The sequence below is a fragment of the Myodes glareolus genome, chromosome 12 (assembly GCF_982192425.1).
Source record: "Myodes glareolus chromosome 12, mMyoGla1.1, whole genome shotgun sequence".
Classification (NCBI taxonomy): domain Eukaryota; kingdom Metazoa; phylum Chordata; class Mammalia; order Rodentia; family Cricetidae; genus Myodes; species Myodes glareolus.
In genome coordinates this window covers 31,015,918-31,037,229 of record NC_142037.1, presented here as the reverse complement: position 1 = coordinate 31,037,229, position 21,312 = coordinate 31,015,918, and the positions used below count along the sequence as shown (strand labels likewise).

Sequence of the window (21,312 nt, the reverse complement as noted above, 5' to 3'; positions counted from 1 at the left end):
GCTGAGGCAGCACCCACAGATACCAGTGGACAATCGCACCACAGAATGGGTAAATTATGAACAATGCTTAATCCACTCTGTTCACATTTCCTGAGGCCAAAAAGCAAAAGATCAAGGGGTCTTCGCTGTCCAGCGATGCTGAGAAGCCAGCCCTGGAGATGGCTGCCAGGCTCAGAAGCAGCTCTCCACTCCTCTGGCTCTCTCTTCCAGCAGGCACACACTCCAGCTCCTGCCTTTCCTGAACAGGAGGCCAGGTTAATACAAAATGAAATAAAATAAAATATCCTAGGTCTCCTTTCCACACGCCATCCACCCCCTTAAAATCTAAGAGCTGAGCAGGGTGGTGTACACCTGTAATCTCAGCTCTCAAGAGGCAAGGAGAGGCCATGCTGGACTGCATAAGGAATACCGGGGGAGGGGGACCAGATAGTTCTTACAAGGGCAACACAACCCCCTTCATACTCCGAATGTCCTTTGAACATTTGAACACATTCCCCACAACTTCCTGTAGCCTGGTTTGATAGGCTCTTGGAATGATTAAAGTTGAATAAGCCAATGTGTGTGTGTGTGTGTGTGTGTGTGTGTGTGTGTGCAGGGGGGGATCTTTCTGCTTCTAGGACCCTGCCAACAGAAGCCAGCTTAGCTAGCATCTGTCCACAACCTGTGAAAGTCAATGCCCTGCAGAGACTACACAGAGAACCCCTTCTGTAGACACCGTGCTATGGTTTGACATGTCTGGGGAGGTCCCCAATCTTCATGTGCCTTGATGTATTGGAGGCATGATGTTCAGGGTGGCAGTGGGAGGTGGTGCCTGAGGAAGGGACCCCAGCCTCTCTGGCTTCCTATGTTCACACTGTGATCCCTCCGTTGGTATGAGTTCCCAACACTGCCACCTGTTCCGGGAGGTGACGTGTTCAGTGCAAGACCCTGCACCATAGTGTTTGGTCTTTCAGCCTCTAAACCTCTTGCTTTCAAAGTTAGCCCACCTCAGGTGTTTTATTATAGCTAGGAAAAGCCGATGAATATATAGAATGTGATTTATTTTCTCCTAAGTTCCCAGTCCACTCTCCAGCAGGCATAAAAATATGCCTAAAATACGTCCTCTTTTGAAAATGAATGTAAGTCATAGAAAATATTCACTGCCCAGATTACAATACTAATGCCATCCCCCCCACCCTATCCCAGTCCGTACCCTTGGCAAGATAGTCAACCTCCATGTCTCATCTGTTAAAGCAGCTGTTCTCAAAGGGACATGACCCCTTTGGGAGTCGCATATCAGATAGCCTGCATATCAGATACTTACAATTCATAACAGCAGCAAAAGTGCAGTTATGAAGTATCAACGAAAATATTTTATGGCTGGAGGTCCCAACATGGAGGACGGTGTTAAAGAATTGCATTAGGAAGGCTGAGCACCCCTGCCATCAGCGCTCGGCCTGCTCCCTGGTAAATATGACCTGCTTGAATTTGTTTTATGACTTTGAACCTAGAGCCACACATGTGCTCCTCCACTGAGCTGCACTTCCTACCAAGCGACTGAAATTATAAGTGAATGGTCTCGGTGCCCACAGTGTCACGTGATACCATGTGCAACTTATCATAGGAACAGTAAAGAACTCAGTGCAGGCACACTCTAGTCAGACAATGTACCATTTTATTCCTTATAAAATATATTTCATATCATTGCTGTAAAAACATTACATTTCATTTCACATTTAAAAAAAATCTTAACAGTAAAAATAATACTTGGAAGACAGCGGGGCTGGGGTGGGGGAGGGGAAGAAGCGCAGATAAGACAAATTCACAGATGGGATTCTTCTCCCTTCTTGTTTTGCTTTAATCTTTTTTTAACTTTTATTTTTTATTTATTTATTTTTTTGTCCCTGGTAAAGTCAGAACCTGGGGTGGCCAGAAAGCAACAAAACAGATTTCTTCCACCAAATCCGTTTCCATATCTAATTTCACAGGGTCCTCTAAGGCATTGAGCTATACACTCACTGTGACAAGGCAGTCATTGCTCGCAGCACTGTCAGAAGTGGCAAACACTACTTTCAGGGCCAGGTTAAAAGCCTTATCATTGATCCAAGCCTATGTTACCGGAGAGCCCTTTGGCTCTGTACCTGAGACTTCGGCTGGCCACAGACAGTAACCCTGGACTCGCAGAACGGTGCAGACTCACTTGAGGCTGGTCCCAACATGGCACCAAGTCTGAAAGGAACTCTGAGAGCGCTCTGAATAACGGAAACACGGCTAGACAGTTTCCAGGACAACTGCTTGCAAACTAGGTCCTGTTGGTTTCAGAAGCACACCTGTGGTACCTTCACCCAGTCAGATTCCAAACCCATGGGGCTGGGAGGCAGGGAGACAGAGATGAAGGAAGTGGGCCTGACGACTGGGTGTGCTCACAAGCCACCCTTGTCCTTCAAACCCAAAGCCAGACCATGTGTCGGGAACCAACATGAAAGCATCAAGATGAAGGAGCACGGGGGAGGAGGGGGCAAGGTAACGGTGGGCGGGAGGCCACCACCGCCAGAAGAGAGAGAACAATCGCCAACATGGAAGGCTGCACAGAAACGGAATAAAACAGAACTGAACAAAATCAAAACTCTCTCGGTTTCTAAGCCATCCCATCTATTTCTTTTTTCTTTTTCCTTTTCCTCCTCCTTCTCTGCCTGGCAAGCCAATGGCATAGGAAGCCTGCTTCGAATGGAGAAAATTATTGTGGTCAGTTACATCTGCACGCTTCAAACCGAGGCTGGGGGATTACAATGCCTCTGCTGAAGTTGAGGCTTAGTCCACACTAGGATTAAGAAGGGGAGAGGAGAGTTTCCTGGTGGGGTCTCTATGTGCCCAGAAACTTTCTCTCTCTGTCTCTATAGTCCCCGCCCCTCCCCAGAAAGATTGGAAGCTGAGCATCATGGGAAGTGAGGATAGAAAAGAGACTTCTGCTGCCAGCTTTTAATTATCCATAAGGTTGAAGCGGCAGAAGGACCCAGGGCCGCCTCTGGCTGGCTGGGTTTGTCATAAAAGCAAATCCCTACCAAGGACACTAGTGTCTCTTCCCTCCGTCAGCAGCCCAGGCTACCACTGCGGCCTTCACATCACATACACAATCTCTTAGGTTCTTAAGTGTACTTAGTGTGTCTCAGACTGAAAAGCAGACGTGTGTTTCCCATGTAATTAATGTCACCAGTGGAGCCTCAGTGGTCAGGATGGTCTCTGTAACAACTGCTCAGTCCCTGGAGAGGTGGCCTGGTGGAACTCCCTGAGCCCGTGACACCTGGGACTTCAGTCCACAAACGCTGGGTCCGGGAAGTCATGTTCAGCAGGCACAGGCAGAGTCTGCTAGGATCTCCCAGAGCCCGCTCGGGAAAGAAGGCTTCACCATCAAAGACTCCCACCGCAGACAGGACCAGACATTCTAAAGCCTCTGTGGCACTAGAGGGAAGAGGCCTCAGGAAGGACTTTACTTGGCGGGAGCAGAGTTTCTGTGGAGACCTCCACACTTCCTCTCAGAGCTGGAAGGATGCTCACGGGTAGTGTTTCAAGGCCACATTCTCAAACTTAATTCATGTTAGCCTTTTGGCTCAGTGTTTTGGGGGACAGGCTTTGAGAAGAAGCCACAGGTTTACTAACAAGCAACCCAACATCTGAGGGGGCCCAGATCCAAACGTTGACACCATAAAAGGGTGTCCCTCTTCCGTCCCCAGAGGCTGCTCCAACAGAAGTAACCCCGCATCTCGCCAAGTACAGCCGGCCGCCTGCTTTTCTCGGAGCCCTGCTACTGCTCCCTGGGTCATCCACCTGCCAGAAAGGGCTTTTCTTTTTTCTAAGAAAAGGAAATTCATTTTGCTCACAGTTCATTCTGGAATAGTTAAAGGAGCAAAGGCTTCACCAGCTCAGACAAAAACGGGCAAGGCATTCTGGCCTACTTTTGCTGCACACAAACTAGTCCCCAAGAGGGCGGGGGGGGGGGGGGGGGAGAATAATTCTTTGGTCTCTGGTTCGCTGCAGAATACCCTTGGTCAATTTTGGCTCTCTCCTATTTTAGGGGGAAAAATATTTTCTTTTCTTTCTTTCTTTTTTTTTTTTGTTTTCTGTTTTTTGTTTTTTTGTTTTTTTTTAAAATAAAACATTCCCACAAGGGGGAGAAAGTGTTTTTAAGTGTTAAATCTTAGCCAAAGGAGTCCCAGCTGCCCACATCCACTCCACATTTCTGTGTTCTGCTGAGACTTCCTGGTTGCCAGGCAGGGTGAGGAGTGGGGCTGGGAGAGGCAGGCTCAGTCCAGGAAGCGCTGGCAGGCCTTCTTCCACCGGCAGGCTGTGCACCACTGGTCCCGGTGCTCTATGCCGTATACCTTACGGCACTTCTTGGCTTCTCCACGGGCTTTCCTGACAAGGAATGAAATGAGGGTGGCGTCAGGCAATGGAGGTTAGACCCGGCTGACGGCCATGCGTAAGTAGGCAAGCATGCAAGAACTAGGAGGGGTGGCATCTGGCAGAAGTTGGTGGTACCCACAGTCAGAGACTCAGGGAAAAGGAACCAGTTTCACCAGTATGGCCTCTGTCTGGGGACTAACCCTGGACACTACAGTTGGGTCGATTTATCCCCAGTACTGACGAGGGCAGAAACCCCAAGGCTAAGGATGAGATGGCTCACCTGGAGCTGCTCTGAGCCCGGGGTGGGGAGGTGACAATCAGGTGAGACTTCACTGTGGGCGGCGGCTGCTGGGGCTCGCTGAAGCTGAGTGACCGACTCCGGACCTGGGCATGAGGGGAACGAGCACAGCCGTGAACATGAGACTGCTCCCTGGGCTGACATGCATGCCTCCCTGAGCCCCACAGCAGGTGCTGGTACAGGGGACCATGCAGCCTCCCCTAGGAGGACATTCTCAACAGATGGGGTCAGGTCAGGGCCAGAGACAGGAGTCACCCTTAAGGTTTAAAGGTGTAAATGGAAGCATTGTACTGCCTTAGTGACACCTTCTGTCCACTAGGTTCTGCCACATGTGATACTTCTCTGGGGCAGACACTTGAAATTAGAGTCACCCATATGTGGTTCTAATGACTTCCAATCTATTTCAGCTCAGAACAAGTTCATTCTGGTGCGGCCCACATAGCCTCCGAGGGGTCTTCCTTCTTGTTCTCCCTTCCTTTTATCTAGGCATCGTCAGAACTCTAACAAGCACTCACAGACACCCACAGAGCAAGGGAGTGAGCTTAGCCTTGTCCAGTACATTTCTATTTGTTTATTTATTTATTGTGTATACAATATTCCTTCTGTGTGTATGCCTGAAGGCCAGAAGAGCGCACCAGACCTCATTACAGATGGCTGTGAGCCACCATGTGGTTGCTGGGAATTGAACTCAGGACCTTTGGAAGAGCAGGCAATGCTCTTAACCTCTGAGCCATCTCTCCAGCCCTGTCCAGTACATTTCTAAGGAAGGAACTACTCCACCCTGACTCCCCGTGAAGACCCCTTCTAGCTACTGAGAGGAGCTGTAGACAGATACACGATGATCTTTATGAAGTATAGGGACAGAGGCAGGCAGTTCAGTCATGCGCTGTGTCCCCCCAGCCCTGGGGGTGTATGCAAGAGCTTTGGAGGTACTGAAGCTCACACTCACCGGAGAGAGGGGGGAGGTGGTGGTAGAGGCAGCAGCCCAGCTAATGCTGGTGTAGATGTGGGGAGAGACGGGGATCTGGAAGGATGGCAGAGCCTGCAGAGACAAGAGTGTGTTAGTCTGTGCTCCAACTCGGGAAGCAACTGCCTCAGGTTCCCGTGACTTCCCATTAGCAACAGAAGGAGGAGCTCTGCCCAGGCAAGAGCCTGGGAAACACCAAGACAGCCAGATAGGTTTTCCCACAAGCAGCCTCAAAGCCATCTAATCCATCATCAGCACAGCCTCCTTCTTCCTGAGAGGTGCTCACCTTACTCTGTAACCCTCCCTTTGGGGCTGCTTACATGCCAACCCCATGATTTAGTTCTTACAGGGCGGTAGTCAGTGGCTGGATCACCTATGGAGAACGTGCTTCAGGCAAAAACTCCAAAGCCCTCTAAGTCTGAGTAGTATTTCCGAGAAAGGACAGAGAACTACCAGGCAACTCCTCAGGTACAGGCAGGGATGTCTGATTTAGGTCTATCTCTAACAACAGTACTGGCTACAAAGTCAGCTAAGGCTGAACCTCAGACAAACACACACTAAGGGACCACGGATTCTAATGAGGATAGCCTGCTTACTTGGTACTTTTTCCTCACTGAACGTATCATTGGTCTGGGGGTTTTGCTTTATTTTGATTTGTTTTGTTGTTTTGGTATTTTTGTCTTTACTGTGTAGCCCAAGCTGACCTTGACCTCCCAGGTGCCAGCATTATAAGTGTGACAAGCACACCTGGCCGGAAGCATCACTTTTTATTTACTAACTTGCAAACTGGTCAGGTCTGTTCAAGTCAAACTATAAACTAAACCAGCATACGGGAATAGGAGCCTTGCTTGCAGGGTGAAGGTCATTCTAAATGACGCTGCCATCCTCCACATGACAACTTCCCCAGGCCCAAGAGAATGATGGAGTTGTCTCCCTTGGGCCTATGCCGTGCCTTCCTGTGTCTCAAGGAAATGGCCCTTTGACAACTTATAATTAGTCCTAGCCAAAGCCTCATCGCCAACCCCACTCCACCATGCACATCATGAAGTCACGCCCCAGTCTAACAGGAAGGCTTACCTAACCCAGTGTTGACATCCGGTAGGTGCTCAGAGCAGCACCATTCAATGTAAGACATTGCTCAGAGCTAAAGAGTTGCCTGGGAAGCCCTGCATGACCCTGTCGACTCTTCTAGCAGGTCTTGGAAGTGACAGCTCTCAGTTCACATCCTGACATGCGCTGCTCTTCGCACTGGGTGTCAGAGCAGTTTTGTTTGTTGCTGCTGATTTTGAGACAGAGTTTACACGTAGCCCAAGCTGGCTCTAAACTTCCCCGTGTAGGCAAGGATGACCCTGAACTCCTATTCCTCCTGTCTCCACCCTGAGGGCTAGGATTGCAGGTGTGTGCCTTACACTGGGTTTATGCTCAGAGCGACCCAGGGCCCTGCGCATGCTCAGTAAGCAACTCTACCAACTGGCCTACATCCCAGCCTTTCCTTTTCCTTTTCTGTGGAAGTAAGATTAACAACTCAGCCAAAGGCTCCGTCTTAATCAAGGTGCACCGAGGCCTGCGCTCCGACAGCAGTGACCACTGAGATCCCAGGCTAAGCCCCCACATATGACTGTTCCAAACCTGGTATGCATGGTCAGCCTGAATGTGCCAGAAGGAGCCAGGAGCTGACTTGCTGAGTGCAACTGAAGGCAGGGGAGACTCCAGGCCAGAGTGTTCGGGGCCAGAGGACTGGACTTTGGGTGGAGGCAATGAAAGAGCAGCAAGGGACGGGCTGGTCACACGGGAGGTGGGGGCCGGCTCGCCGTTGGGTGTTCCAGGGGTGGGGGGAGCAGCCACAGCCAGAGCAGATTCTTCCTTCATCTGCATCTCTGTATAGTAAAAGTCTTCCTCCCGCTTGAACTGATCAGAGTCCACAGTGTCCCTGTGTGGAGCAGATATTCGACCATCATTAAGGACATGCTGCCTTAGTTTGAAGCCAGAGAAGAGAAAGGTACAAGGAGGAAGAGACCGCTTGTGCCCACCCAGGAAGTTGGGGGAGGGTACCCAAGAAAATACTCAGGAGCCCTGCGCTCAGAGGCTATCATAAGGGATTAGAATTGCCCACCCATGGAAGCTGTTCTTCCCGGCACGAGGGCTCACACAACAGCAAACATGTATGAATACAGACCTAGTCCTGTTATGGGCCCTCTTGGGGCTCATCCCATCTACAGCATGCTCTCGCATCCTGTGAGGCAGTAGATGCCAGAGGAGCTGCCCTGAGGGTTCTGTCCAGAGATGAGGCCCTCACATTGGTGTCACGGCACTGATATAGACCTAACTTCCATCTACAGAAGCAGAAGTAAAACTTGGCCATTAAGCCTAAGCCACAGAATCTCACCAGTGACTAAACCAAACCGTTCTATTTCTACCCAGAACTGAAACATCTTGCTTCCTACACCAGGTAGGAAGATACCACCACAAGACACACAGAGCTAACTCTCTGGCAACAGCACCAACACTGACCACGATATAGAGTCTCCCTGCCCAGTGAAGGCATCATACATTCAGTGATCAGGGAGGGGGACTGGGCAGTGCCTGTAGCAAGCCATTTCACTAGAAATCTTCTGGGCTGTGAGTCCTGTGGAGTTAGCAGGGTGGAGACACACCTAACAGGCACCTTAGGCAAGAGGCACTGAGCTCTGGACCTACCCCAAGTGGAGGGCTTTCACGTGCCGTTTGATGCCCACGATGGAGCGCAGAACTTTGCCACAGCTGGGCCACAGGCACTTGTACATCACTTTCACGGAGTTCTAGGAGAGAAAGAAGTCTTAGTAACAGGGGTATGTGCATTCTCTCCCTCGCCTCTCTCATCACCTGATGAGGACTTCAGCTGGCTGCCATCCTCTGCCAGACCCAAAAGAAAAACCTCCAGGTAGGGGGCCCCCAGATAGCATAGAAACATCCACAAGAGAACTTGAGAGTACCTAGTAAACACACACACACACACACACAGCAGCAGCAGCAGCATACACTTGTGATATCAACTAGTGGCAGAGACAGTAGATCCTAGCCTATTTGGTGAGCTTTAGACCAGTGAGAGCCTATCTCAAACACTAAGATGGCGTAAGGTGGGAGAGATGAACAGAACCTCAAGACAATACCTGAGGTTGATCTTTGGCCTCCAGGTGCATGCTCACCCACAAACATACACACCCCAAAAAAGGAAAAGGAACCAGCCTCAATCTAGGGACTTCACCAATGGGTGCCACAAAGGAAAACTAGAAACGCCCAGGACCCATGGAATTCCTGCTCCCCTGGAGATGGCTGTCCCCACGTGCTCACCGGTCACCTACCTTCCTCTTGCGTGGGGCTGGTTCATCCAACAGGAATGGGTCGGAATCAGTCTCAAAGCCATGATCGGTTTGGGGAGACCCAAAGGCGTCACCCAGGTACTTGGGGCTGGCCTGAGGGTGGGGAGGCGAGGGGGTGGAGATTCCACTGCTCCCGCTCCAGTGCCCGCTGGTAGTGCTGCTGCCGCTGTCTGATACATCACCGCTCTCCTTCCACGGGTCACCGCAGGCTGCACGGGAAACTAGCCAGAGAGAGATAAAAGGACACTCAGGAGGCTTGTCCCCAGGAACAGAGAAAAGAAGGGAGCAAGCAAATGGTGAAAATCAAAATATTATTAAAATTTTAATTATTGAAGAAATTTTTTCCTGAGCTACAAGACGGAGGAGGTGCAAATGCTGTGGCAATTTTTGGTGCTATAACTGCTCTGCCTGGTGGACATTTTCTGCCATGGCCACATGGGTCAGCACTGACCACCACACGCATACTGCCACTAGGTCTCACTGAAGTTCAATAAAAAGAATGTAATGAAAACCTAGTTCATGCTGTACATGCTAAAAGGAGGGAACGCTGCTAGTTCCAGCCTGGCTGAGAATATCCACACATCGATAGCAGCATGGGGATATCTTCTTGATAGGTTTCCTGAAAAGTGCTTTTCAGTCACTCCCACCTGGACAAGGGCATGAAGGTCTGTGAGGCAAAGAAACCGCTCAGAACTTCCTGATGGAGGCCCTGGTGTCTGGCCAGTCATTGCACTGACCACAGAGTTTGCCCCCTCAAACTCCGACGTCCCAGGGGAAGAATACAAATGGTAAGTGGGATTTTTATGCTTCGTTTGTCTTTGATTATTAATTTAAAAATATTTTAAATTTCAATATTTAATACTTTAAATTGTTAATATTAAAAAATATTTTTTACTTTTTTTCTTTAATTGTGAGACCTTGTTCATACTAGGCAAGCACTCTAATACTGAGTGAAACCCCAAACCTAGATTATTATTTTTTTTTTTACTTTTTTGATTGATGGGTCTGTAGGCTGCTTCAGTCTCAAGCTGGACTCTCTTGTGTCTTGCCTTCAAACCCAAGTTAATTGATCGCATAAGATGATCTGAAAGTCTAATACACAGGAACAGCAAGAAAGATAGAAAAACAAAAACAAAAAAACTTATGCTCCCAGCAGCACAGCTCCTATCCAGACATTCAGAGTCTCCTGACCCTAGGCCTGAAGACACTCTGCCACACCCTAAGGAATCGGGACAGATCTGAAGGCTGGGCCAACTCCAGGGTTCCATGTTTCCAAACAAGGTTCTCTTTACTTCCAGGAGACGCCTGCCCAAATGGGATGCTGGATAAGGAACCCCTCCTCCCCAGGTACCCCTGCCCAACCTTAAAACTCTCATCACTTGCTCTTCCTGGAAACTGAGAGATTCCCATCGCGACTCACAGAGTTTAAAATAGGAAATGTTCAGGGTAGAACTCGAGAAGCATCCAAAGCAACTGATCATGGACCCATGAACATGGGCCCAAGAGGAAACAGCAGCCTTGTCTCCCCCACCCCCTTCAGCTCCTTTCCTGAATCTGTTGATTCAACTTCTTGGGCTTTTTAAGAATTTAGCATCCCTGATCTGGGTCTTCTTGGTGCACAGTAAAGCAGCTGCACTGCTGGGGTTCACCACTAGGTGTCCCAAAGCGTGGCAATAGCCTCTGGATGGAATAATTAAATTGGCTTTCAAAGGAGATGACTGGTGTGGGACACTTGCAAAGGCCACTTTTCTCTCAGCATGAATTAGAACGAGCTCCATATTCTCCTACAGACTTTCACATAGCTTTTAGGACCGGCAGATAAGGAATTTCCACTAATGTAACATCTTGTCGAAAGACCTGCTCTGCAGTGCTTTTTCTGATGCTGCCCTCCCAAGTGTTGGGAAAGCATCTCGGGATTATAACCAGAAGAATTCTGTTTGCATCTATAAATCTGAAGTCATATGACTAGGGACTTTTTATTACAGTGTGTGTGTGTGTGTGTGTGTGTGTGTGTGTGTGTGTCGTGGTGCATAAGTGGAGGTAAGAGGATAACTTAGGGGAGTCGATTCTTTTCTTCCACCATGTGGGTCCCAGGGATCAAACAGGCTGTCAGGCTTGGCAGCAAGCACCTTTACCCACTCTACTATTGGTTTATAGAGAGCAACCATACCTGAGACTTGAGCTCAGATATTTGGCCTGAAAACCCATGCTAACTTACGAGGCTGACTTACTCACCGAGAAGTGAGTATTGATCACGGGAAACCACTAGGGGGACTGCCAAGCATGGTTCTGCTTTTGCGAACTAAATAAACGTCCCTGCAGGCCCTGTCCAGGCTCCCAGGGAACTTGCCTGAGTGCTCGTCTTGGCTGAGTCTAAGTTCAGTCACTGTGACAAAACCCCAAGGACTTTCTGCTCTGATGAGGAACCTGAGCTCCTGCCCAACAGTCCTGAGAGCCCCAGAACCCTAGCAGAAGCTGGAAAGAAAGAGCATCGGTCGTGAGCCTCTGCCAGACCAGGAACCGGTGCAACCCCGCTTGCTCACCAGAGAAGATGGGTTCCGCCCCAGGAGGACTCTGCACGACAGGACTGCAAGACAGAGACGTCAGCACCATTGCGGCCATCATCTCGTCCATCTCCACAGCATCCGACTTCCTGGAGTCAAATGGGTGGGGGGCACGTTACTTCCTGGCCCGCCAAGCCCACAGATGAAGCTTCCATGTCCACTTATTTTCATGGGGTCCCCTGACACTGCTATGCTGTCCCCTCAGATCTCCCACCCAAGCAACCAGCATGAGTTCAGTGGAAAGTAAAGCAACAAACGTGAAAAAGTGCTTGTTCTGGGTGGTGTCTCAAGGAGCCCAGGATGAGCAGGTGCCCCCCCATGCTTAAACCAGGGCCAACACCTGAGATAGTACCGCTCTCCCCAACCCTCCTTCTAACCCTATAACTTGAAACGGAACATTTAATTTGGGAGTGGAGAGAAGAGTCAGAATGCTAAGATGAAGCACGGGAATAAAGGTTGCCCACTGGAATCTAAAGCTACCTCCTTCCCCTGCCTTATATTCAAATTTAAGAGGAAACAATTACACTAATGGATTTTTCTCTCCCCTCTGCCAAAATAAACACGGCATTCTGTTAGCTTCTGAATGTCAACAGAACCTATTACATAAGTCAGTGAGCAAACAAACCAGGGTAAAATAAATAACCAGATGAAACCATCTCACACTGTTAAGCTCTACGCTTTAAACAGGCTGCACAGAATTTTACATGTGCTTTTATTCCCCCTCTCCTTTAAATCCATAGTTACACGATTTGTAAGTAAAATAAGCATGATCCGAAATCTAAAGTATTTGGGGGGAATTAGAATATAATCAACTGTCAGTGGCTTGCCTATGTCAAAGGACTATATTCACCCATATTTATTCACCGCGTCTACCAAACTGTGCAGCTGGGTTTGACCAGATGGACCAAAGCCGTCAACATATTAAACATTACAAGGTCTTTGTGTTTTCACTTCCTCAGAATAGAGAAATAAGTTCTCTGCTGGCCTTCCACTGGATACATGATTGGAAATGCTGTCCCTCTGGTCTTAAAACAGTGGGTCTCTGCTGGGCCAGCAAGATGGCTCAGTGGTTAAAAGGGCTTGCAGCCAAGCCTGGCTAGCTGAGTTCAATGCACAGTACCCAGAGAGGAGAAGAGACCTGACTCCTGAAAGTCATCCTCTGGCATCCACAGGTGCACCCTAGCATGCACACATACTAATTTAAATTACACTCATGTAATTTTAAAAAAAAAGGTTTTAAACCGTCTGGTCTACCAACAGCCCCCACACCCACAGAACTGGGTGGAATAGAGTTTAGCTGTTTACATATCTTGCATGTAAAACAGCCTCAGCTGGCCAAGTTTCTTGCTTTTCATTTTTATTTATTATTATTGGGTTTGTGCACGCTGTGTGAGCTTTAGTGTACTCATGCCTTGGCACACACGTGGGGGTCAGAGAAAGCTCTATGGAGTCGGCTCTTCCTGCTACCTTTACAGGGGTCCCAGGCAGTGAACTCAGGTTGTTGGACTTGCGCAGAAAACACTTCAGACATACCGAGCCATTTCCCAGTCCCAGACTTTCCTTTTAAATCTTAAAAGATCAATATAGATAGACCATTAGGTGCACATCAGGATCTACAGTCCCAGGGCACACCCTACCATTAAGCTCCGAAGTAGATATCTATTCTTTACCCCAAGGTTCTTAGCACCCAAGTGAAGAATCAGACACAGCCTGCTGCCCGCCTGTCCAGTTTTAAGCCAAGAAAGGAGGGCTTTACCTTTTCAAAGGCTACTTCAGAATCAAAAGCATTTCACTCCTTGAGAGATGATGCAAACAAATGATAGTGAATCACAGGAAAGTTTGGGGACTCTGATTGGTTTTCACTGGCGCACGGCATGCCTACAGGCTTTTTATGGCTATGGCTGCTGCACCAAGTAGCAATGATAGAGTCTGTTTGGCCCACAAGGCTGAAATCATTTGTCTCCGCACTTATGGAGCCAGTGCTGGCACTTTGTCTCATCTGTTCTGGTCTCTCCTTATGAAAAATTAGGAGCCGAGTTTAAATCTTCACCAAACCAACTAGATGCAACGTAACCCCTAAGAGAGCTTTGGAGAAGGAAGGGTGTTACCTAGGCTTCCTTCAAAGGATGCTTCTTCTCTCTCTAGCGTCACCATCCCACCAAATAGGTACCCAAGACCCCACACGTCCCAGCCCGTATCTATAACCCTCACCACCCCTACAAACCTCTTCGGGACATCGATGTTCCTAGACACGGGTCTGTAGGTTGGCACCTGGGATGTGGTACCCTGCAGCTCTGCCAGCCACACCTCTTCCACTCTACAGCAAATCTGCAGCTTCTGGTCCAGCAGTCGCACGGTCACCTTGTCCTCGGGCCAGCTGTGCTGCTCCACCAGGCCCTTGCACTCCCGACCCCCATACCACACACAGACCTGCAGGGGAATGATGGCCCGTGGTCAACACTCAGGGCCCGTAGAGATCTCGGTGCCGGGAATCAGGCTGCCTGCTGCAGTCTGTGCTTTGGTACGCTCATCTCTAATGTGTGCGTGCTAAGATCTGGTAGACACCCCCAGTGTGCACGTTAGACACTTAATCCCCAAGACCAGGGTCAGGAAGTGGGGCGTAGTGTGAGTGGATATCATGAGAACTGCTGCTCTCTCAACAGCCTGTCACAACAGGACAGGGTTATCCAGAGTGTGAACTGTGGTACACCAAGGTGTAGACCCTTGCAGTCTCCGATCCTCATCCTCCTCACAGACTTCCCTGTTTCCAGAAGTTTGAGCCAAATGAACTACTGTCTACACATTTTCCTTCCTTGGGTATTCCATTATAGCCACCTGAATGGGCCAGGAGAGAGCAGAGATTCCCAGACACCTGCTGCCCACCCAAGCACTCAGGCTAGCCACACGGGATCAAACCTTCCTCGTATAGCTTCGCATACACTTTCCACCCTAGAAGGCGGTGAGCAGGACAGCTCCTGGGGTTTCTCTGAACCCTAAATCTATACACATTCTTCAGTTATTCATGCCCCTCTCCTTGCCTCTGAACTCTTAAATACCTCTGATTCAATGTTTTTCTTCTGGAGGGCTCTAAGTTCCATTCTCCCCAGTATGCACTAGAAAGAGAGAGGGGCAGGCTGCTCTCTCATTAAGATACCTGAAGTTGAAAAGCTACCATATCTCATAAGGAAAGGTCTAGGGGACACCAAGCTTCACGGAAGATAAAGGCCAAGTCTCTGTAGGTGGACCCTGGAGAAGGTAATGGCAGAAGCCCTGTAAATCTAGATCTAGTGATAAATCAGGCCTAGGTGACCAAGGGCCCAGCCATGACGAGGGGATGCAAGAAAAAAAAAAAACCAGTTCTTATCAGATCTGGACTACACCTCCATCTGTAGCTTCTGCATACCTCTTCTCTGGCGCCTATGCTGAAGGTCCTTCTCCTGGCTGCCTAAATTTGTGAACTGAGGCAGGCAGACAAGAAGCCACTGAGCTGAGGCTATGCTTTGACCTGAGGTTCTGAGCATCCCAGAATGCCTGGCTACTTTCTCCTCCACATGGCAATCATGGAGACGCCCTGGTCTGAAATGACAGCATAGTCTCTGTCTAGAGCCCCAGTTTATAGGACTTCCAGCCCATCACTTAGGTACCGCTAGTCTGCCAATCCTCAGAAAGCATCCATGTTAGCATCCATGTTAGCATCAACCTACCTTCTGTCCAGGCTGAAAGGCCACCTGTGGGTGGCCTGAGGTTCCCAGAGTCTTGAGGACCTCCTTGGGCTGCTCCTGGCACACAGGGTCCTTAGAGGTGAGTGAGGGCTGGGGTGCGGCTCCTTCCGGCACTTCTACCTGTGGCTCCAAGGGCAGGCTGGCCCCCAGTGGCACCTCAGAGGCACTAGGTCCCAATACCCGGGCTCCCAAGAGGGAGCGCTTACCAAGGCGTCGGGACAGCATGCTGGACACTCGGCTTCGTCTGCTGAGGAGACAAGAGTATCAGTGTGTCAGTGAATAATCTCGCTCGCTCTCTCTCTCTCTCTCTCTCTACCACGTAGGTTGCAAGGATAAACTCAGGACATCAGACTTGCAGGCAAGCTGCTTTACCTGCTGAGGCATCCTGTTGGCTCTATCTTTTCTTTATAGAGAAAATTAATACCTATTTCTAGGAGGTCATGTAAAAAATATTGAGAAACTAAAAGAAAATAAAATCATTTGTGACCCTGCCTCCCAAAGATACCCACTCCTTTCCGCTCCCATTTTCTTATTTTTATTGTTTTTTTTTTTAAGACTCCTGTTTCATATAGCTCAGGCCAAAACTTCCTACACAGCTGGGGATGACCTTAGAGTGCTGACCCTCCTGCCCCCAACTCCCAAGTATTCACCACCATGCCCATCTTATGTGATGCTGGAGGACAAACAGGGCTCCGTGCACGCTAAGTAAGCACTTTACCAACCGAGCTACATCCCCAGCCCTGACTCCAATTTTTTTTCCGCTAAAAACATCCCACTCCTTCTTCTACAACTTCACTCGCGTACTTTCTGTTCTTATTTTGTTTTGCTGCTGAGACAAGGTCTTGCTAGGTAGCTATGGCTGGCCTGGAACTTACATCAATCTGGCCTTGACCTGTGGCAATCCTCCTGCCTGAGCGCCCTAATTGCTAGGATCACAAGAATGAGCTTCTTCACCCAGCTCTGCCACACTTTATTTCTATAAAAACTAAACTAGTAAGCTGATTTTACTTCATGTGGCGGCTAAGTTTTTCCTCCATCGTTAAGTGTTGACCTATAAAAACAGCCACCAGGACTTTCTAGGCAGGTGTAAGCTGCTGTTTAACAAATTCCCCCATTACTTCCTGGAAGGACGAGTCCCATTTTGCTGTCTCAGCTACTTTGCTTTCATCGTGCAATCGCCGAGCCGAGCCCCCGCACACACAGACAGCCTTGCTTCCTTAGTGAGGCTCGTCCACATGATATCCCCAGATCAGCACTGAGCACTTTTGTTGGATACACAGACTCCCAAGCTGCAGACAACTTCGGAAACCCACCAAGAAACTAACACCACCAGGACTGGAGAGGTAGCTCAGGGGTTAAAGGCGCCGGCTTCTCTTCCAGAAGACCACGCCTGGTTCCAGTACCCACATGGTTGCCCACAGCCATAACTCCCGCTTCAGGGAATCCAACGCCCTATTTCTGGCCTCCACCAGCACCAAACAGTGCACAGACAGACACACACAAGCAAAGCACTTTGTATGCACAAGGTAAAAAGAATAAATCATCAAATAGACAAAGAAAGATCAGCCTCTGCCAACTCGCACTTCCCTACTCCCCCAGCCGTCCTGGGCCTCTCTGGGTCTCCACACAGACTTCTGGTCTCTGCCGTTCAAGGTCTCTGTCCGTTCAGTGGGTATCTGGCTGAGAACAACTAGGCAGGAAGCACATTACAGGTGTGGATGGGCTGGGGTGGGCCCTTGAACTCCAGGGTTTTCAGGACCTTGATTCTAATTGCTGCTTCCCCAGCCCAGAACACCATCAGGCTAATTGCACACCAACTGAATGTCTCAAAAAGGGATTCCAGGACATTCGTCTTCCTCCTCTCCCTCCCCTTCCTTCCCAATCCATAACCAGAAGCCTATCAGGGTCATCGAGATAACTCTGTGGATAAAGTCACTTTCTACCAAGCCTGGCGACCCGAGTTCAATCCACAGGACCTGCACAGTAGAACCAACTCCTACAAGTTGTCCTCTGACCTACAAACACACACACACACACACTTAAAAAAAATGCAGTGAACTGCATCTCCTAGCACTAAATACCCTTTAAATACTTGTTTGCACCAACTGTCTTTGAATGAGTCTCTAAGCCTTTACTTTCTGCCCTGGTACAAAAGTACCTCGGGGCTGATTTGTCGGGGCTGATTTGTCTGGGTCTCCCGCCACAGCCTCCCCACACATCCTGGCTTCTTTTCCCAACTAGCCAGGCAAGTTCTACTAGCCACCAAGTCTGCCACCATGTCTACAACAACCAGGACAGGAAAAAACAGCTATAAAAGAGGAGGCGGAGAAAGTGAAAGAGCCAGAGGGGACGGAGGACACCAGAGAAACAGGGCCTCTCAATCCACAGGGCTGTGGCTCACAGGAGCTCACGAGTCTGGGGTAGCATGCACAGGGCCCACACCAGGTCCCCTGCAGAAATATCATGGCTTCCCGGTGAGTGCTTCCATGGGACTCCTGAGTGTCTTCTCTTATGCCTTCTCTTAGGCTCTTTTCCTTCCGCTGATTGGTCCTTTCTAATTTCAATGTGAAGGTTTTTGTTTTATCTTATTATATTTTGTTTTGTTATATTTTTTAAAATGAATGATGAATGAATGAAAGAAAACCTAGCCATTAGGGTAAAGGCTAACAAGTGAACTATACCTGCTGGGAATGGGGAAATCGGTTTTCGCCACCATACACTGTACTATACACTGTACTATATATACACTGTACCATACACTGTACTATATACACTGTACTATACACTGTACTATATACACTGTACCATACACTGTACTATATATACACTGTATCATACACTGTACTATATACACTGTACTATACACTGTACCATATATACACTGTACCATACACTGTACTATATACACTGAACTATACACTGTACTATATATACACCGTACCATACACTGTACTATATACACTGTACTATATATACACTGTACTATATACACTGTACTATACACTGTACTATATATACACTGTACCATACACTGTACTATACACTAGCATCCCCTGCACAGCAGCCTCAAGTTCAGGAGCAGTCGGCCAACATATTACGGACTCAAGTTTGTTTTGGTTTTTTTTTTTTAAATGCTTTTATTTGGTTACAGTTATTTTTTCTGTTTTGATGGTTTGTTTCCTTGCTTTAGAGGGGGTTGTTTTATTGGGTCTTATTTATGTTAGAAAGAATTTAAAGTTGGGTGGAGGGAGAGAGGAGCTGGAAGGACTTGGAGGAGAGAATATGATCAAACATTTAGACTTAAAAAATTGCTTGAAATGATCAAATATAATTAAAAAAAACAAAAGGATAATTTTTTAAAAAGTGGCAGCTGGGCAGTGGAGGCACATCCCTTTAATCCCAGCACTCAGGAGGCAGAGGCAGACAGATCTGTGAGCTCAAGGCCAGCCTGGTCTACAGAGAGAGACCTGTCGCTGAGGGGTGGGAGGATGAGGAGTGGCAAATGCTGGTTCTCTGCAACCACTGCTCCAAGGCTGTGATCTGCTATCTTAGCAGCTTGGCCCAGAGCCCCCAAGAAACAAAGCAAAGATGTGGCATGCAGAGTCCCCAAGTTAGATGACTGGTGCCTTCACACTCTCATATTGTGACTACAATTTAAAAAGGAAAAAAAAATGTGTCCCAGATAGTTTTTAAATTGCAGCCACTGGACCAGGTGTGTCGCTCAGTGCAGCGTGCATGCCTGGTATTAAGAGAGGTCCTGGGTCCAAACTCAGGCATCAAGAAAGAACGGCACCGAGTGAAGGGAAGCTAGAGTGTAGTACCGCTTACTGCCAACAGGTGGAAGAACTAACACAGAGAAACCACCAGCCCTTTTCTTCGCCAAATTAAAAAAGAAAAAAGAAAGAGGAAAAATCCCAGGAGCCACCCCCACTTTCCTGAGCCGGAAGTTTGGGGTTTCTAGTACTGAAAACGAAGACAGCGGTGTTTCCAAACCTCCTCGGCTCCCAGTCTTCAGGAAGAACCTGAGATGTTTGGGCAACAAACTCTGATGGTGTTTTTGGAAGCCTGACTTCTTTCTAAAGAACGCGCTTCTGTTGGAAGCCAGAGGGATCTGCACAAATAGGCACCTCGCCTGCTTCCACAGGCTGGCTACTTTCTCCCGAGATCCACTCAAAAGCACACATTATGCTCTCAGGATTCAGAAGTAATGAGGCACTAACACCAGAAGTTGGCTGGAAAGACGGGAGCAAGGTCACCCCTATTTCGGGGGTGCTAGCTGATCACCCGGCATGAAGGATCTCACCCTTCTCCCAAACATGCAAGCACCTCTCCCGCTGGCCTCTTTCAGGGTCCTCTTCCCCACCTCTGCTTCTAGCTACTGCTCTCTGGATGCTTTCTCGAATGCTATTGATGGTTCCTGCATCCCTTGATTTGCCATGCAGCTCTGCAGTAGCAGAGAAAAATGAAGGAAACTTTATTGTAGAATAACAAGGACTGGACTTCAGCATGTGGTCAAATGCTCCTTTCCAATTTTACATTCTCTACTTACAGGATTCCTGCTGGGGCATAAACCTATGCCAAAATGGTCTCAGAACATATGACAGGGGGGGTCTGGAACCTCAAGTGCTGTCACCAATAGGAAATGGATGGCTTACGTACTTTGGTCAAGGCCTTGAGATGGTTAACACTCACCCAGTCTCAGCAAACACATCGCTGATGGCCTTTAATGCAGACATCTGCCATCAGTTACATAACTGGGCCTGACAGAATAATAAAACAAACTCTATGGTTCAGAGTTGCAAATTGCCATTCATTCCAGAAGGCTGCTGGACCACGGCATGTCTCAGCACACGCCTGCAAGTGCACAGAGCTGCACACAATGGCTGCGCCTCTCACTACCCAGGGGCATTGTGGCATGCCATGACATCACCTCCCCGCACTTCTAGGACACAGGTCATAAGCCAGTGATTTATTACACAACTCATGGGACTTCTGTCAAAGTTGAGGAGGGTGAAGCTTGGAGCAAGGCTCCTAATTGCAAAAAGTCTGGTTGTCGCTGATGAACAAGCCAAAATGAAGACACAAAGCTGCAGCTAAACCCCAGCTTTTGCGTCTTTACAGATCTGACAGCCAGCGTACACAGGAACCTGAGATTTTAGTCCTTAATATCCTGTGTTCTGTCCTCATCCTTTACTAGAGAATGACCAGGGTTTGTTTTTTTTTCCTTTAAATTTTTAATGTTTTGAGTTGTTTTTCAATGTTATGTTCTAAATTCAACCAGAGGGTGAAGGTTATCAGGAAACCTTGTCTCTTATTTTCCAGCAGATCTCCACAGGGATCTATTTCCCATCATGACCACCCAGTATCTTGGTGGATAGGTGCCATGTGCAAATACATTCATGATCAATCTGGTTCACAGGCCACCACCTGCACTTTGCCACGTTCCATCGCCACTACCTGTTGGTTCTCAAGCCTTTGGAGGAAACCAAAACATACTTGGCTTCACAGAGAAAAAAACTACCTGGTTTCAGTTAGCAACCCCAGTGAGAGGACTGGAGAGAAGGCTCAGCAGTCAACAACATGAATTGTTCTTACAGAAGACCCAAGTTTGGCTCCCAGCACCCGTATCAGATGACACAAACCATCTGCGACTCTAGTTCCAGGAGAATCAACAGCACACATAGCAAAAATAAATGCAACAAACAAAGAAACAAAAGAAACTAAATCCCAGTGAGGACATCCAAAGCCCTAACCCAAAGTCTCTAATCTCAGCTATTCACCAAGTTCTTGTATGTGTGCATGTGTGTGCATACTGTGGGAACGTGTGCATGTGTGTGCATCCTGCGGGGATGTGTGTGTTGGGTGACCTCCTGTGAACGCCAGGCTAGCTGGCCCTTGAGTGACCACTGCCTCGCTGCCCATCTCACTGTAGGATCACTGGGGTTACAGACGCGGGCTTCCATGCTCAGCCTCACTTTGGTTCTGGGGACTTAGACACAGGTCTTCATGCCTGTACAGAGAA

General features: G+C 48.5%; 1 protein-coding gene across 2 annotated transcripts in view; it reads right to left on the bottom strand.

Moving 5' to 3' along the window:
- Window positions 1-1,637: 1,637 nt before the first annotated feature.
- The window catches only part of Znf395 (zinc finger protein 395), a 40,057-nt gene continuing 20,382 nt past the window's right edge, over window positions 1,638-21,312 (bottom strand). The window contains exons 2-10 of one of the 2 annotated variants that reach the window (XM_087912188.1): window positions 15,273-15,537; window positions 13,793-13,998; window positions 11,548-11,657; window positions 8,987-9,225; window positions 8,343-8,443; window positions 7,275-7,575; window positions 5,628-5,720; window positions 4,661-4,764; window positions 1,638-4,392 (exon numbers count right to left, since the gene is read on the bottom strand). In XM_087912188.1, the coding sequence (XP_087768314.1) occupies window positions 4,281-4,392; window positions 4,661-4,764; window positions 5,628-5,720; window positions 7,275-7,575; window positions 8,343-8,443; window positions 8,987-9,225; window positions 11,548-11,657; window positions 13,793-13,998; window positions 15,273-15,515 (1,509 nt within the window). In that variant the 5' untranslated portion in view covers window positions 15,516-15,537 and the 3' untranslated portion in view covers window positions 1,638-4,280. The remainder of the gene's footprint in view (window positions 4,393-4,660; window positions 4,765-5,627; window positions 5,721-7,274; window positions 7,576-8,342; window positions 8,444-8,986; window positions 9,226-11,547; window positions 11,658-13,792; window positions 13,999-15,272; window positions 15,538-21,312) is intronic. The other variant, XM_087912187.1, reaches the window with a different exon arrangement.